This window comes from Beta vulgaris, chromosome 1 (genome assembly GCF_026745355.1).
Source record: "Beta vulgaris subsp. vulgaris cultivar EL10 chromosome 1, EL10.2, whole genome shotgun sequence".
Classification (NCBI taxonomy): Eukaryota; Viridiplantae; Streptophyta; class Magnoliopsida; order Caryophyllales; family Amaranthaceae; genus Beta; species Beta vulgaris.
In genome coordinates this window covers 16,306,218-16,323,215 of record NC_079202.1, presented here as the reverse complement: position 1 = coordinate 16,323,215, position 16,998 = coordinate 16,306,218, and the positions used below count along the sequence as shown (strand labels likewise).

Below are 16,998 nucleotides of genomic sequence, written 5' to 3'. Positions count from 1 at the left end.
CATCAATCATGGCCCCGTCATCGCAACACATAGTTTGAATTTAAGGTCCCGTTAACAGCATATTTAAGGCTATTACTGTTGTTACATATCGAGCCAGAGGTCATTTCTCAAAAGTTGCATTTGGGGCATAAGCCAAATGAACATGGCCAATATGCCAGAAGGGAACTCCTAATCAAACTTGAGGAGAAATTGAGTCAAGCACTTAAGCACCTAGAGTGCTGGAGCCCTAAAAGCAAAATCCTTGAAATCGTGTGGCCAATCTGGAAGTGACTGCTAAATCTGCCTTCTTCATGATTTGAAGGGCAAACATGTAACAAAACATTTGAGTATCATGTCACTCAACAGAGTCAGATCCCCCAAGGCCCAACTTAAAAAAGATTCCAGACTTTGCAACTGTAATTATAAGTTGTAACTCACAATATGTGGATCACCAAAGAGTAATTAATAAAAAGATTCAAATAGTAATTTACAAAAGCTTTGACATTGCCATATAAATGATAAAAAAATACCCTAATAGCCCATTTGGTACAAAAGCATAAGAAAGATAACAAAGTTGGCACATGATTTGAAATGAAAGCTCCATAATGTGCATCCAAAATGATAAATGTCCACTAGCAATTAAGTATTTTTCTCCACTAGTTGTCATAACTACTCATTACCCTGGCGAATGTGAGTATAGGTACAAAAAGAAGTAATGAAGAAACAAACAAGTTAGCTAGTTTCCTAGTCGATATGTATAGTATTTGACAACCACATGAGGAAACTCATGCGAAACTATACACAATCTTCATCACCATCTCTCAGATTATTACCTTACACCAAATGAGAGCGATAACTTTGAGTTATGAATATAGTCCTATAAATCAGAAGCGTAGAACTGTTCTATGACGGTGATTGCCAACACTAATTCATTTTGAAGCCATAGGAAACATATCTCCAAGCGAGAACCTCACTATATTAAAGAAGAGTTCGAGCCAAAAACCTCAAACTCCAAAGCCTGCATAAGTGATAGCTCATATTATATGAGCGATCTGCCAATAATTGCCAAAACTTTCCTTACAAGCACAAGAGTGGTTGCCAAAGCAAACGGGCATAATCAACAGCACCTAGCCATTAGAATATGAATTAAGAACCATGAAGCTTTTCAACTAACTCCTCCACCCCAAACAATATTATGCATATAATAGTGAGCCATTGTGTTGGTAAAACTTTGAAATTATAGAAATAGCGTGTAATTCTATATGAAAGAGATAGAAAAGTCAATGTAACGAGAAACAATAGGTGATTTCTTTATAACAATAGGTGATTTCTTTATAACAATAGGTGATTTCTTTATAACAATAGGTGATTTCTTTATTGAGGATATAAGAAATAGCAAATGTGATTGGAAATAGTGGATAATTTGTATCTAGGGAATCGAGAAAAATAGATATGGTAGGAGAAGGTAGCTCCATGTATAAGTTAGAAGTGTGGGGTGTATCTTCAAAAGCACAAAAAAGACAAGAATTCAATGCATTCTTGAAAAAGTGAGAAAGTGATTGCAATTAGTAAAATCATTCAAAAATGCTATAAGGTAATTAATATACAAAATCAGCAACCTTGATAAAGGTTTTGCTATGGTGATTCACCAGGTCTAACAACATCAGCTTATATCCTGTCTATAAATGATTATGGGGGGAAAAATACCCAAATGTTCTAGTAAGCAGTCTAAATTTATTCAGAAATCAAGCGAGATCAAGGCCATATCTGAGGAGGATTTGGCTGCATGGGTCAAAGAATGTGCAGCCACCTATTGATTGGTTCGGTTTGTATTGATCTTTATCAAGCTCTTCATAGGAGCTCTATCGTAGACCAAACATAGAAAACATGCCCATAAAACTCGAAATCCCATATAAATTCCACTTCCACTTCCATATTCCACACAGCTCCTATTTACATATGGAAATTGTACTCATTGCAAAAAAACAAAGCCTTAAAGTTCATAAAAATGGCCTCATGAGGGGGGATCGATTGCTAAGCGAATCTTAACGTACAATCATCCTGAAGCTCTTAGTTGTGTTTGAAATTTTTTTAATCATGAACCTAGAGCCTTGAAGGAACAATATAAATCACCTGGTATGGGTAACTTAGAGATGAATGCTAAAACTATTGCATTCTAAGAGCTAAAATGGCCATGAAACCGTCCTCAAAGCATAAGTAAACAATAATATGTAGACCACATCTTATCATAATTTGCATTGAGAACCATATAAGTCACCGTGGTTACTTACCTATAAGAAATGCCTTTAAGGGCTTACAAGGGCACTAGTCACTAGTCATTTTAATCTTCAAGAACACTAATTGGGATATTAAGGTCATATTTGAGAAAACAATTGTCCTGAGAATTAGGTTTAAAAATGACAGAGCCTTGAAGGAAAAACATTTAAATCATGTTATACGAGCTTCTAGCATTTCACCACACAAATACCCCCACCCCCGCAAAAAGAAATTTAGCAATTTCTCTGATCTTCTAGCATAGCCCTGTAGCACTATTCAAACATAAATAGCATTAACTTGCTATTTGAGGCTAAGAGTAAAGATGACAGGATGTCAAGTACATAGGAAGTAGGAAACTGTAACATAGATTAGTCACAACAGATATACCATGGTCAGCTCCTAAAAGAGTGTCTTTTAAAAGTTCCTTCTTGGATGCATCAGCGAAGCTGCCAATTCCTTCTATATGCTTCAGTAGTCCTTGAAGATCAATTTCGTTTTGAGTGTCATCATCATCAAAAGCTGTAGGGGTTGATGGTGAAGTAGACAAATATGATCTTTCCAGGGAATTTAAAAAAGCCGCAACAATTGGATGGGACTTAATGCTTTCTGTAGCTAGCTTCATGATGGAACTAGATGGAATACATGAAGTTCCGTTTTCAACATGCTCAGAAAGCCATTGGATCATGAAAGTGCATCTGCAAGAAGCCCTTTTTGAATGTCGCACCCTTGTTACCTGTAAAGAAGAGGAACAAGAAAATTTTAGTAAAACAAACAGCAGGTAGCAACACTAATCCAAAAAAAATAACTCGTCAGAATACAGGAGAAAGATGTAGGAGCATTCCAAGTAAAACAAAATTTCAATTGCATTGCTCCCATGATAGTCTTTTTTAAGCCTCCCACAACAGAGTAGCAAAGACAGAAATGAAGTTTAATGTTTTCCATCAAAGTAAAGCAAGCCCTTCCCAGCAGCGCTTATTGCTAAGATATAAATGTCTTATAGCAACCGAAGCGCCTTGTGCTTCATGAAGGAGACCTAGTAAGCTCACTAATAATGCATACAGCACTGAAACCTTTCAACCTACATATCTCAAGCTAGGAAGGAAGTGCATATTTTAATATAGGTAAAAATGAGCATGAAAGCTTGCCCTGAGGAAGATTGCCCTTATTTACAAAGCGTTTTGAAATGTGATATTATTGAAAAGGTCTATATATGCAAGTTAATTCCAGGCCAGGCGAAGTGCCCTGAGGCGAACACCTAAATACATTTTATGCTACCAAAAAAATCAAACAAGCATAGGAAGCATTTTACACAAAAAGATCTTGGAGATAGATCCACCTTTTGCACTACTGCATCAAAATAGAACCTCTGGAAGTTGTTCTCACAAGCAGCAAGAACACGTTTGCCTTCCTCAATATAATAGCAATCATCCCCCTGCAAAGGAACTGAACGTACTCGAAGACAGACTAATGCATCTTCTACGTCCAATATTATATCTTCTGAAACTTGACCTTCAAATCTTACAGAAAGTCCTCCACCAGAGCTATTATGACAATTTGTAGAGATGAAGTTGTTCCAGCAAAGATTTGTAATAAACAATACGTTAAATAATGGCAAAACAGCTCATATTATAAGATCAAGATTTTCATGCATACAATAATTTTCCTTCATATGCGAAAAATAATCATTTTCAAGATACAACTAATATGGATAATTTCACAAGACCATACTGAAAGTTGTTAACACGTTTCAGGGGGAATTCCTTCCCCTATACCCACCTACAGTCGCTTGACATGTTTTTAACATCTAGGGAATTCATGATCAGGGAGCAAGAGAAACTTCTTTCAGAACCCAAATGTCTTCCGATTCTCTTCCTTTAAATTCAAAACCAAATTTACGGAGTAACATAATGATATTAATTAACTCCGCATGCAATGAGACCGGAATCAATTTGCCATATTAAGCCCTAAAAGACATCTAATTCCAAATCAATGTGGTTTGTGGGAACGAAACAAATACGTTCAACGTGTACCGCTCGCGGTTTTGCCTGCAAATTTGGCATTATTGTCCTGTTTAGGTGTTTTTATGATTCTATGCCGATATTGTGATGGTATAATAATGAAGTGTAATTTTGTAAGACTTATTAAAATCTTCTATATCTCCTAGTTCACCATACTATGATTTGAACTATATATTATAAAATTAACTTATATAGCATTTCTTTTTCCCCTTAAATTGTTGTTTGTTTGCCTCGTCTTCTCTTATGTTGAGTTATGTCATTATAGTAGGGAGCACTGGGAATCTTGACAAGGGAAATTCTGGAAACGCATGCGAAATCGCCTTTATCACGGTTGGTTCCGCCTAAATTTTGGCTTATAGATAGCTAGTATGAAAAAAAAAAGTTACCAGAGAGAGACTTGACATGGATGCCAAGAACCGTCAGCTTTATGCTTAGCTTCCAACTTGACTTCAGAACCCTCTGCAATGGTATCATCCACCATTAAAGCAGCTTTTGTCGAATTCACGTTATGTGTTGCGGCAGCTGAAGAAGAGGAAGCGTTTGTCTTGATCACTCCAAGATCTTTTTTTCCTTTTTCCCTGCAAGTAATAGATTTGCTCGAAGTATTTGCATGCTAAACTTCTAACCGCCACTCATTCTGCAAAACACCCACATCCATTAATTCATGAAACATCATCCGCATATATATAAATCAGTTTTTTCACCAAATAGGCAAATACCCCCGACAAATCATGAAATTCACCATATACCCTCAATGTTTCACATATTCACCATATACCCCCGAGTTTCCGAAAACATTCACCAAATACCCTTTTTCTAACGGACATTAACTTGCCGCTTAAGTTATTTGCAATATTGTCATTATTAACCCCCTAACATTAACCCCTGAACCCTACCTTCTAAACCCTAACCCTAATCTTAACCCCTTAACCTTAACCCTAACCCTAACCCACCACCCCTCCTCCGCAACCCCCTCCCCCAGCCCGTTATTGAACCGTATATAAATTATAACATAAGGGACCTACACTGCACGGATTGTAAAAGATAACACAGTTACTGAAGACTACGAAATGCAAATTATACTCAATTAAATGTAAAGGATACCTTCACAAATCGTGACACAACTCAAGTATCCAAACTACTCAAGTCATGCATCTCCAAAGAGTATTAATTGCATATACTCATAGTTACTACTCACAGCATTATGTACCTCTAGATACATACTAGTGATCATGCGATATGCCTCCTGAATTTGGCACAGAGCTCATGAAACTGTGCGCAAGGTATATCAATCCAGGAACCTTAAGAAAATTAGTAAAACAACATTTACGAGTATATGTTCCTTCTCTTCGCTACTATCTACTAACTAATAGAAAGGCTCCATAGCAGCTTCCAACCTATAATACTATGCCTTTTCACATAAATCAGTTATGGTGTCAAATATTCAAATGACATAGGCAAAAATAAGTAGACGCTCCTGTAAAATCAGTCTCTAGTCAAAGGTACCTTAAATTACAATAAACCATTCTAAACCTATTTCTGCTCACTTTTCTCATGATCCCCGAAGAGTAGGAGAAATAAGTGATGCAGATGTTGGTAGCTCAAAAAATCAGTAAAAAAAGGCAGCAGCATCTGAGAGCAGTACGTAAAAGAGCTACTGATCAGGGGCCACCAGTAGTTCGTCTGGTATTACTGGACAAATGCAAACAGCAAGAATAGCATAATTATATACAAAATATTAATACTCAGTGATTAACAAAACCAGTAGTCTTGTACTAATAATACATACTTCCTCTGTTGCTTAATACTTGCAACAGCTGTAAATGACACAAGAACCAAGGAGAAGCAAGAGTGAAACATGGTCCATGTGCTTAAAATATAGAACAAAGCTATTTTTGTGTAAAAAGTTACCGAAAAAGAAATGTAGCAAGTATTGGTGGAACATCACGAAAAGGAATATGTTGCAAGTTTTAAGAAACAGAGGAATTATTTATTTATGAAACAGAGGATGTATTGGGGCTACTTGATATGATTCAGTTACATAGTCACATCACTAATAACTATTAACCAAAAAAAGCAACATAAAATGACCACAACAATAATTGTTTCTTTTCTTAACATCATAATTTAGAGATGAAGATTGCATCTGATAAAAAACACCCAGAACCAATCAAGACCCATCTGCATCCTTCAACTAAGTCACGGCGCAAGAAATTCAATAAATTTAGCATATTAATTGGAAGACCCAAAAACAGCTTCAAACTTGTCAACTTTATCATGTCATAATACTAGGAGATAATCAATCAAGGCCTTGTGTATAGTTGGTTATTACATTATTCACCAAAGTCCAAACCATGGAAAAAAAATTGAGGTCGCGGTCATGGTCGCGGTCATGGTCGCGTTCGCAGGAACGACTTGTAACAGGGGAATCAAACATTTCGTGGCCGACACGGCGTAAATTTTTTAAAAAAATTCGCATTAATAAGTTCTAACCTTATTTGCATTGCTTTAGTTTATGAAGCATTATTACAACATAAGATAATCAAATCTATCAGAATATCATGTTTCATCAGCTATATAATTAAATCATAAAATATTTTTGAACAATGTTTGAAAAGAACGGATGTAACGGGGATAAAAGCGTTCTAACGCGGCGAATAGTATGTGATTTTTATTATGGCGTTCCGTAACGAGATTTCGCGGAATGGTAAATCCAAAATCCGTTACAGAACGGCCGTTCTGTACGGAGCGGGAGAGATTTAATTCCATGGTCCAAACCCATATTTGTGAAAGAATTATAAGTCTAGATCTCTATGGTAGAACCATAATACATGCAATTGGTAGATATCAAAGAAAAAGGAGGGACAAATATCAGATTCTAGATTAAGTAGAACATTTCATCAAGGATCTACTTAAATAAGTACTAGGGCACTGCTGCATTGGGAGGAAATTTTGAAAAGGGTGTTGGTGAGAAGTTAAGAAAGAGAGAAATTTAAGCCTTCTGTATTTTGGAGGGAGATATTACCAACAATGGAAGAGAAACTTTTTCATGTGGAGAGAAGCAAACTGCCTTCATTATATTAGAATCAAGCTAAACAAAATCCACATTTGAATATTTGAAAAGAAACATCGTTGCTCCGGTAAGCCAAATTTAGAGTAAAAGCCCAAACACCCAAATAATTAAAAAGATGGTATAGGATTTCTATGCTTATAATTATGAATAAAGTACGCTTGTTTTCAGTCTTCCTTCCATCCTGAATGTCCCTGGCATCGATTCTGAGGTGGCCAACTGATCGCTTCCCAGGTTCAAAGACCCAGTGAAGTGGGATGTGAAACTTATTCAAAAGAAAGTTCACTCCAGAAAACTGTCCAAAATTTCTTCTAATTTGAATTATGGGATTTTTTCTCTCACAATTACCTTTTAGCAGTATGTTTACTGGTTCAATTCCATGTAATTAATCTATTTGGAGGCCTTTATGAGGCTTATAGGTACTAATCCATGGATTATGGACAATGGAGTCCAAATTTTTGATTTAGGGGTAGCACCAACCAAAATGATAAATGCGGTCACATCATCGACCATGAAAGATGATGGCTTGTTGCTCTATCATACTAAAGAACACATACCTTGTGATCTTTTGCTTGAATTTCAACAATTCTGCGAGCATACTAGGCCCTCTTAAATTATGGTCCAAATTAATTACAAGAGGCAGCTCTTAGAGTTGTCAGATATTTGAAGAAAAATCCAGGACAACATTTTATTTCGTTCTGCCAGCTTCAACACCACCTAGACTCTTAATCATAGACAGACTTGCACTGACCTCAACATAAAAGGATGAGCCCGGTCAAGTGATCTCCGCCTAGAAGGATGGTGTGATTCTGATTGGCTTAGTTGTCCTATTACAAAACCTTCCCTAAGTGGCTGGTCTGTTATACTAGGATATTCTCTAGTTTCCTGAAAGACCAAGAAGTAGCCTACGGTATCTCGTTCCTCTGCAAAAGCAGAATATCATTCTATGGCTGCTTTAGATTGTGAATTGAAATGGGTCAAGCAAGTACTGGGTGATCTTGGAGTTCAGCATTATATTGTAATAGTCCATCTACTTTGTATATAGCTAACTGTTCAGTGTTTCATGAGCGAACTAAACATATTAAAACTGATTGTCACTTTGTTTGTTCGTGATGCAGGGGCTTGTTACTCCCTCTTATGTTCCTACCAAGTCATTTTTACTAAAGCTCTTGGTAGGACTGAGTTTGAGTTCTTGTTGTTAAAGTGGGGTGTCGGAATTTGCACGCTCCACCTTGAGGGGTGTCAAGACTCTATATGGCTTATGACATTATTTAGGATTATTATTCCTAGTTTGTAATCGAGTACGACTTTGTCCTTTAGGATGTATAAATATAATTTGATGATGAATGAGAAAGGTGACACAACTTTGATCAAAGTTAACAGATATTCGTACTTTAATCATGTAGTACTAACTGAGTTTCAGTTTACCAAGAAAACCTCTCATCAACGATTCTGAATTCCACCATTTATCGTCCGATAAGAGCACCATTTGATCCCCAATCAGTGTCCACCATAACACAACTATATATACATCAAAAAAATTCTTCCACACAGCAATTTATACAAAGTGAACAGATGAACCAAATACAAACTAACTAAATACATAAACATTATAAAGTTAATAGTTCAAAAAACCTAATCATGAAACTCGAAGTGAGGACGAGCTAATAATCCTATATCAATAACATTAACAAGGAAAACACAGTAAAATCAGTACACCTAATAGATGTCAAAGGCCTCAAAAATTATCAGCACTTCAAACGATACTTAAATTGAATTTCGCAACTCCATACAGATCAAACTAAATCAAGTGTCCAAATCCGATAACGAAGCTGCTTCTCAAGTTAGGAAGAAACTCGAATCAGCAAAACTCTCAGAAACACAAAAGGATGAGAATTTAAACAATGCAAATTACTAGCAAACTAACCACGGCTGCAAACTTCACAATGCAAATTAGTTGTACACTTATACATCCAAGATCATCACAAAAATGCAGAAATGTACAATTGAAAAGTAATTGCCAGAGGAAGAGAGAAATTGAGAGAGTATTACTGACCTGCTGTAGTTCGGAGGAGGTGAAAACTGAAGTGGAGGGGAGAGAAAATCATGAACAGAGAGAAACAGTAAGAATAAACGAGTAATACCGTTGTAAAAAGATTTACGGTAGAAATATTAAGGTAAAATTTCAATGGTAAATTTAACCCTTTTTCAATTCTCTACGTTTTATTTATTTATCCAAATATAGCATTAATCAGGCCTAAATGTTGATTTTAAGTTTAGCTTTAGTATCTTTCAAAAAAAAAAAAAAAAAAGTTTAGCTTTAGTACTTCTATTAAATTTTGTCTAAGTTCCACTAATCATGATTTATTCAGGTCAAGACTTTTAACTAATTAACGAACATGTTTAAACAGTTTTATGCTACTATCAACCAAAAAAAAGGTTTTATGCTCATAAGCCACCGACATATGATGAAAACTATACCCTACTGAGTTTGAAGAATAGTTAAACAGTATGGAAAAGTTGTTTAATGCTACTCAATGCCCTAATAAGTGGAAGGTTAACTTTGTCATGTTTTATCTCAAAAGGCAACCTGATCTTTGGTGGAAAGCCGCCAAGGAGATGCAAAACCAAACTGACTTTGTTGGAAGAAGTTAAAGGAGGCTATGATAAATGAATTTTATCCTCAATTTCTGCAGCTCCAGATGCAATTCAAGTTTATCCATCTAAAGTAGAGAAATATGTTCGTCCTAGAGTATGCTGTAAAGTTCAATTAACTTGCCCGTTTCGCTCCTTACTTAGTGACAACGGATCGTCGAAGGATGAATAGGTTTAAAGGAGGTTTAAACCTTGATCTCCAGGAAAAGCTTGCAGCACATATGAGCAGATCATATGAGGCTCTCTACGATAGAAATGCCAAGCATAAGACGAAACTAAGAAAGGAGGTGTATGTTGATTAAAAAATAAAGAGGTATTAGATGACGAGTTATTTAAGGGGTTAAACAATCGAAATAAAGAGGTATTAGATGACGAGTTATATAAGGGGTTAAACAATCGAAATAAAGATTGAAATAATCTCCATTTCTAATTTCACTTTTCCTCCAGCATTATATCTCCTTCCCATAATTATGGAATGTGTTGCCTTGTAACTGTCATTCACCTACCTTGTTTTTTTATAAATAAAAAAAAAAATCCATGGCAAATTCATCTTCTTACTCCATCATTTAGTTCAGCTTCAAGTTCTTCTCTACTAGGTTGTGGTCCATTTATATCTTTAAGTTTTGTTCCTCCACCAAATCCCACAACTCGATCTCGGGATTTAGATTTAAAAATCCTTTGTGCAACCTATACATATGTATGAGAAAATAAAATACATGTAAATGAGTAGTTGTTGACCTAATAAAAATTAAAGGAGAACAGTTCCACAAAAATTTTGGCAGCATCATCTCCCCATAAATATTACAAAAGGCATATGGCATAATTTAAACATGTGAGCATACAAGACAACCATTAACACCAGTTCAACCATCAACCATCTATACATTACGATGATCAACGACATGTCAATTCAAACATCAAGAACAATAAACGATCAACATATATGCCAAAAGTTTCCACCACAAATATCAACATTATGATTACATAACTTGATAGAAAAGGAGAGAGTTAACTCAACATAGGAAAGTGATGGATCTTTTTATGTTATTTATCGAATTTCATCCTATAAAATAAGCAAAGAATTTTTAATTCTAATAAGATGAACAATATAAAAAAGTAGTGTGGTTGACAAACATACATATTTTTTTTTTTGTTTTCTCAGCATTCGGAGGTGACATGTCTTTCTTGTGAATTGTATAAAATACATCAACTAAAGCTGGTTTTATCCCCTCATTTTCCACCCTTGCATCACATCATATGTCAATTGAATTGTATAGCTTATAACTTAAAAGAGCATATAAGGGTTAACACATTAGGTTTCTCACCAAATCGTTCCAAATGACTTGCCTAAAAGATTTGCTCCCTGTTTACGTTGAAAGAAGGTTTGAATAGGTCTCCTTTATAATCCACTTTTACTCATTCCCGTAAAGTCCGTTCGATGGCTTACAATTGTAGGTCGCTTTTAAAGTGATCTTTTGTTTTGTAACATTATATCTTAACAAATTTGACCTCCAATTCGTCCACAATTCTTTCATATGATTAAGAACATGCTCACGACAAGATTCCATATTGTCATTGTGAAACACATCCTGGAATAAAAATCATTACATCCTTATCATCAAGACTATTAAGATTTTCACTACTTTCATCAATTTCCATATCCTCATCTTCCAATGAAGAATAAAAATCATCATCATCACCATGACCATTAGGATTGATACCAATTTTTCTGAATTTTAAGACTCCAACATCCACTCCGATAGTAGATTTCTTAATCAAATTAGATCTAATGCTAATATAAGATTTAGATCCAAACTGAGTTTGGGAAGAATGCAACCCATTTAACTTTTTACCTCGTCCCTTTGCTAGCATAAGTGGAGGCACATATTGCCTATTAGATCTTGGCAAAGTAGGTTGACCTAAATGCATTTTACGATGAGCCATGTTACTTCCAGCACCTAAACCTACGTACACAATCACCAAGCAAGATACATATATAGGATTAGCAGATACATAATTGAATCAAACAAAAACTTGAATGAATGGTTAATTATCTGCCCAGCAACTCTGTTTTGCTCGCGATAGAGGCTGCCCAGTAGCTCTGATTTGCTCGTGACAGAGGTTGCCTACCTGTTGAGCAGTGCTATCTCCGTACCAGTATTTAACATTATAATTCACTTAAAAATACCAATGCTATAATCACCAAATGTGTGTCTTTACACATAAAAATACAAGTAATCTAACATAGTAATATGCAGCAATTTGATCTTATTTGGAGATAAATTTTGTACCACATACAAGGGCAGGAAGGATAAGATAGTGCAAATGATGTGTAATTCTACCAGACTCAAATAAGCAACTAGGCTTCCAATTGTAATAACACTCATATCTTATTGAATTTCAGAAAGTTAAATGCAACACATAAAATCACAATCAAATAAGTGCTTATAGTGAAGAGAAGAACAAATCTGTGACAAAACAAATTCGCGTTACCATGTTTTCAGTAGCAAAAATTGCATACAAGTAAAAGACAAATAACAAAAATTATTTCTCTCTTCTTTTCTTCCTAGGCCCTTGTTCTCTATTTTTGTTTGCATTATCGTTCACAAAAATCAGAACTAAACCCGGCCTACTCCTACAAAATTTATCACTCGCGCTTAATGTTGTTAAAATCGAGATTCTAGTTTGAATCGAAAACAACCTTTAGAATCGAATAGTTTTCATTGAATATGCAAGATATTGCACTCAATTTTCATTGAATATATGCTAAAATTATAAGTTAAAAGACCTAAAAATTGGAAAAAATAGTTGTTTACCCACTATATTGGCAATAGCTAATAATATATATTTCTTATTTTCCTTGTTAGCATGATTTAAACTTGCGAGGTTTTCGCTAGTCAACAAAAATGTATAGAATCGTCTAGAATCGCGAATCGAATCGTCTACCATATTTTGAATCGTAAAATCGTAAGATTTTAATAACTTTGCTCGCGCTTGTTGAGGAGGAAGCTATATATGTATGTTTAAATAATTCACCATGATGGTATGCTTCCTCTTTGTCATCGCAAGTACTATCATCACCATCGTCGTTTGAAGTCTTGCGAAAGTTACGTGGTTGAGTCTTGGAAATGAGTCGTCTACCTCTATTAATGGTGTCAGTGATATAAAACACTTGTCTTGCTTGGCTAGTCAAGATAAAAGGTTCATCACCTTTTAATTGCTTGTTACAATTCACACTAACAAACCCATATTTATCCGTTTTAACTCCTCTCACCTTATCATATACATCCCACCATTTACAACGAAATAACACAATTCGGTTCCCCCAAGTATTATAACTGGAATATATCTTTTACGATTCCATAGTAATATATATTATCATCTTCATCCCCTGTATTTCCAATCACAACCACCCTACTATTTTGTGTTCTCAAATTCTGATCACGATTTTCTATGTGAAACCTATAACCATTAACAAAATAACACAATTTGGTTCCCCCAAGTATTATAACTGGAATATATCTTTTACGATTCCATAGTAATATATATCTCATCTTCATTCCCTGCATTTCTAATCACAACCACCCCACTATTTTGTGTTCTCAAATTCTGATCATGATTTTCTATGCGAAACCTATAACCATTAACAATATAACCAGTATAAGATGTTACATATTGAGTTGGCCCACGTGATAACGAGAGCAAGTGTTCCATTTCCTTACTCTTATTATTCTTATATAAGAGCGCGACCTACCAAAGAAAAATGAAAAAGAAATTACATAATTTGTTTTACACTATGTTCAAATATATAAAAGACAATACAGATCTAGATTACTTACTTCATTTTTAAACCAACTTTTAAAATTCTCAGCCCACTCCTCTTTAGAAGGCTCAGAATGCACTAATTCATTGGATGCTTCAATAGTAGAATATTGTCTATAAAAGTGAAAGAAACGGATTACTTGGTTTCATGGTTAGTAACTATTAACAGAAAAAAGGTGAGAACTCAAGTTATGATTCTTACTCAAGAAAAGGTTGAACCTCATCACAATTCTTTAGAATATAGATGTGAGCTTGATCGAACTCACGTTTCTCAAGATGTCTAATGGTGGGAGCATTTAAACCTCGACCAGGATGACTAAATATAGACAATGCTTCATCACAACCAGTAGCATTTTCATTGTTTCAGTTAGGACAATTGAATCTGGTCTCCAAATCATCCATATACCTTGAGAAAAGAGTCATACACTCATCTACCAAATACCCTTCAGCGACGGAAGCCTCTGAACAAGCCCTATTTCGAACATATGATTTACGCTTGTAACATGTATTGCTCAATAGGATACATCAAAATGCACAGACCCCCAAATTATAGCTTCACGTGCTAAATGAATAAGTAAATGCATCATAATAGTAAAGAAAAAAGGTGGAAAAACCTTTTCTAACTTACAAAGGGTGATATGAATGTGTTTCTCTATTCGCTCCAATTCTTTCGCACATAATATTGTAAAGAACATTGATAGCTCAATTAGAGCTTCACGTACAAGTGGAGTGAGAAGTCCACGTGTTGCTAAAGGAAGAAGATGTTCAAGTATGACATGACAATCGTGCCTTTTAAGACCCAAAATTTTAGCTTCTTTCGAATTGACGCAATAAGATGTATTTGAAGCGAACCCATCATGGAGTTTTAACTCTTTCAAAAAATTGCAAAAAACTCGCTTCTCTTTGGGGGAAATATTATATGGGCCAGGAGGAAGCTTCCATGATGATACCAAAAGGTGTACCTTTTTTTAACTATATCATAAACTAAGAGATGATCTCGCACTTTGTCACGATTTCCAGACTCTATATTAAGGCATTTGGAACAAGGGCAACGAATTTCCGTGGTACCCAACTTTTGAAAAGCAAAATCTAAAAAACTATTAACTCTAACTTCATATGTTTCATCATTCATATATTCTTCGGTGGCCATCCAATCTTTACTAGGAGTCAAATTTTACAAGGAAAAATATATATTTATATTTATATTTATAAGATTTACTATAATATAGCTAAAAAGTTGCAAAGAAACCAATACACATTATCAATATTACTTCTTGAAGTAAATAATCAATATTACTTCTCACTTTCTTAAACTAATCAGAAGCATATAGTTTGCTTGTCTTAATTTTCGATAAGCACCTAATCCCACATTGAGAATAATGGACCATAATCTCAAACTAACACATAAAATACACACAACAAAAATCACCACACAACACCGAACAAATTACTAGTAAGGAAACGATAAATACAAGCACATAAAGCAATATAAATAACATAACAACAAAACTTTGTGACATAGAGACAACTGCAGAAGATCACTCTCCAGAGATTAATGCTCAGAATGTCTTCATATGAAAGAAAACAACAAATTCAGAATAGGAAAAGAATAAGGAAAAGAAAAAAAAAAAAGTTGTAACAAAAACTTTCAGCTTTATATTTCAAAATCAAAATAGAGAAGTACTTTTTTTTGGTGCTAGGTAGTAAATTGCTATCTATAGTTGACCTGAGCCTTGTGTGTGAGATCATGCAGTTAGAGGTGACAACTTTAAACTATATTGATATTTTTCTGTTTCCATTTTTCCTTGATAAATATTTTTTGTTTACATCATGTTGTATAAGGCATAGGGTAATGTTGATTTTTTCCGGGTGAAATACACTTCAAAAGTTAAAAAGATATTGTTAAGCATTCGTTGATGAACATTCCTGTAAGAAGGAAGAGTGACATTCTGTCTTATCTGGTTTTTATGTTTTGGATGAGAAGGTTCGTGGTAGGACACTAAATCCATACAAGAATGTTCGAGCTTGGATAAAAACTTTAAGCTTTATATTTCAAAATAAAAACAAAGAATTTTTTTTTTTTTTGCTTAACGAAGTAAATTAATAGAGAAGTAGAACCCAATTATGCAACAAACAATGACAATTCAAGAAGCAATAATAGGTCGATTCAAGAAGCAACAACCGACCAATAACATGAGGAAAGTATTTTATAAAAAAAAAAACAACATGAGTGAAGTAGGAACTGAAAATTCAGAAACATACTTCGACAATTTGGCAATCGAAACTAAACGACTTGCTTCGATCCGCAAAATCGCAAATCTGCAAAATCCTCAAATTGCTTCAAACGACTGAGAGTAACTGGGGGAAGGAAAATTGAAATTGGAGGATCAATTTTGGATAAAGCATCAGAAAACGAGTAAAGAAGAATCCGAATATCATAATTCACAAACATACCTTGATAATCGGCAACACAAATCTGCGATCACGAATACAGATTGCTTGAAATAAAGTGCGAATTACTTCAATACTAGAATTACGAATTTAAAGGTTTAGGAATTAGGAATTTGATAGAAGGAAACTAATCGAGAAGAATTTGGGAGTTGAATTACGAATTTGAGAAATATGGATCAGATACCGCTTAATTTTGACAAAGAGGGTTTTGAGCGCTTAATTTTGACAAAGATAGTTTTTGAGCGCTTAAATTTGACAAAGAGGGCTTTGAGCTTTTGATTTGAGAACTTTCATATACCGCTTAATTGCTTTTTTTTTTCCTAACGACAACACATTCTATTTTATCATTTATGTATTTTTAGAGCTTTTAACGACATACAATATTAAATAATATATACTGGGTAATATTCTACAACGACTAACTCAAAAAGTTCTTGTTAAACGTGATATTTAACGTCAAAAAATCAATATTGTCATTATTGCTTAGCCATGAAAACCTCTTTTCTAGTACTGATTATCATTTTAGTTTATTTATGAATAGTTCATATAATGATATTTGAATTGTACTTAGATCAATTTTTTTTATTTGATAAGATCAATACATTTTTTTCCCTGCTTTGATTATATATTTTTAATTATTCGTTAGAATAATATGATTATTAAACACAATTTTAAAGCTGAAATTCCTTATTCAACTTTTGGGTCGGGTGTGTATATATTACTTTT

General features: G+C 34.5%; 1 protein-coding gene across 10 annotated transcripts in view; it reads right to left on the bottom strand.

The window, feature by feature from the left end:
* Positions 1-16,558, bottom strand: part of LOC104905881 (hypothetical protein) — a 30,416-nt gene extending 13,858 nt beyond the window's left edge. For 4 of the 10 annotated variants that reach the window (XR_008967926.1, XR_008967925.1, XR_008967927.1 and 1 more), the window contains exons 1-3: positions 4,661-5,210; positions 3,593-3,797; positions 2,644-2,989 (exon numbers count right to left, since the gene is read on the bottom strand). Coding sequence is in view for 6 of the 10 variants with exons in the window: in XM_010694523.4 (XP_010692825.1) it covers positions 2,644-2,989; positions 3,593-3,797; positions 4,661-4,755 (646 nt within the window). In the remaining 4 variants the exon portion in view is untranslated. The other 6 variants (XM_010694523.4, XM_048645986.2, XM_010694529.4 and 3 more) reach the window with 6 other exon arrangements.
* Between the last annotated feature and the right edge of the window lie 440 nt (positions 16,559-16,998).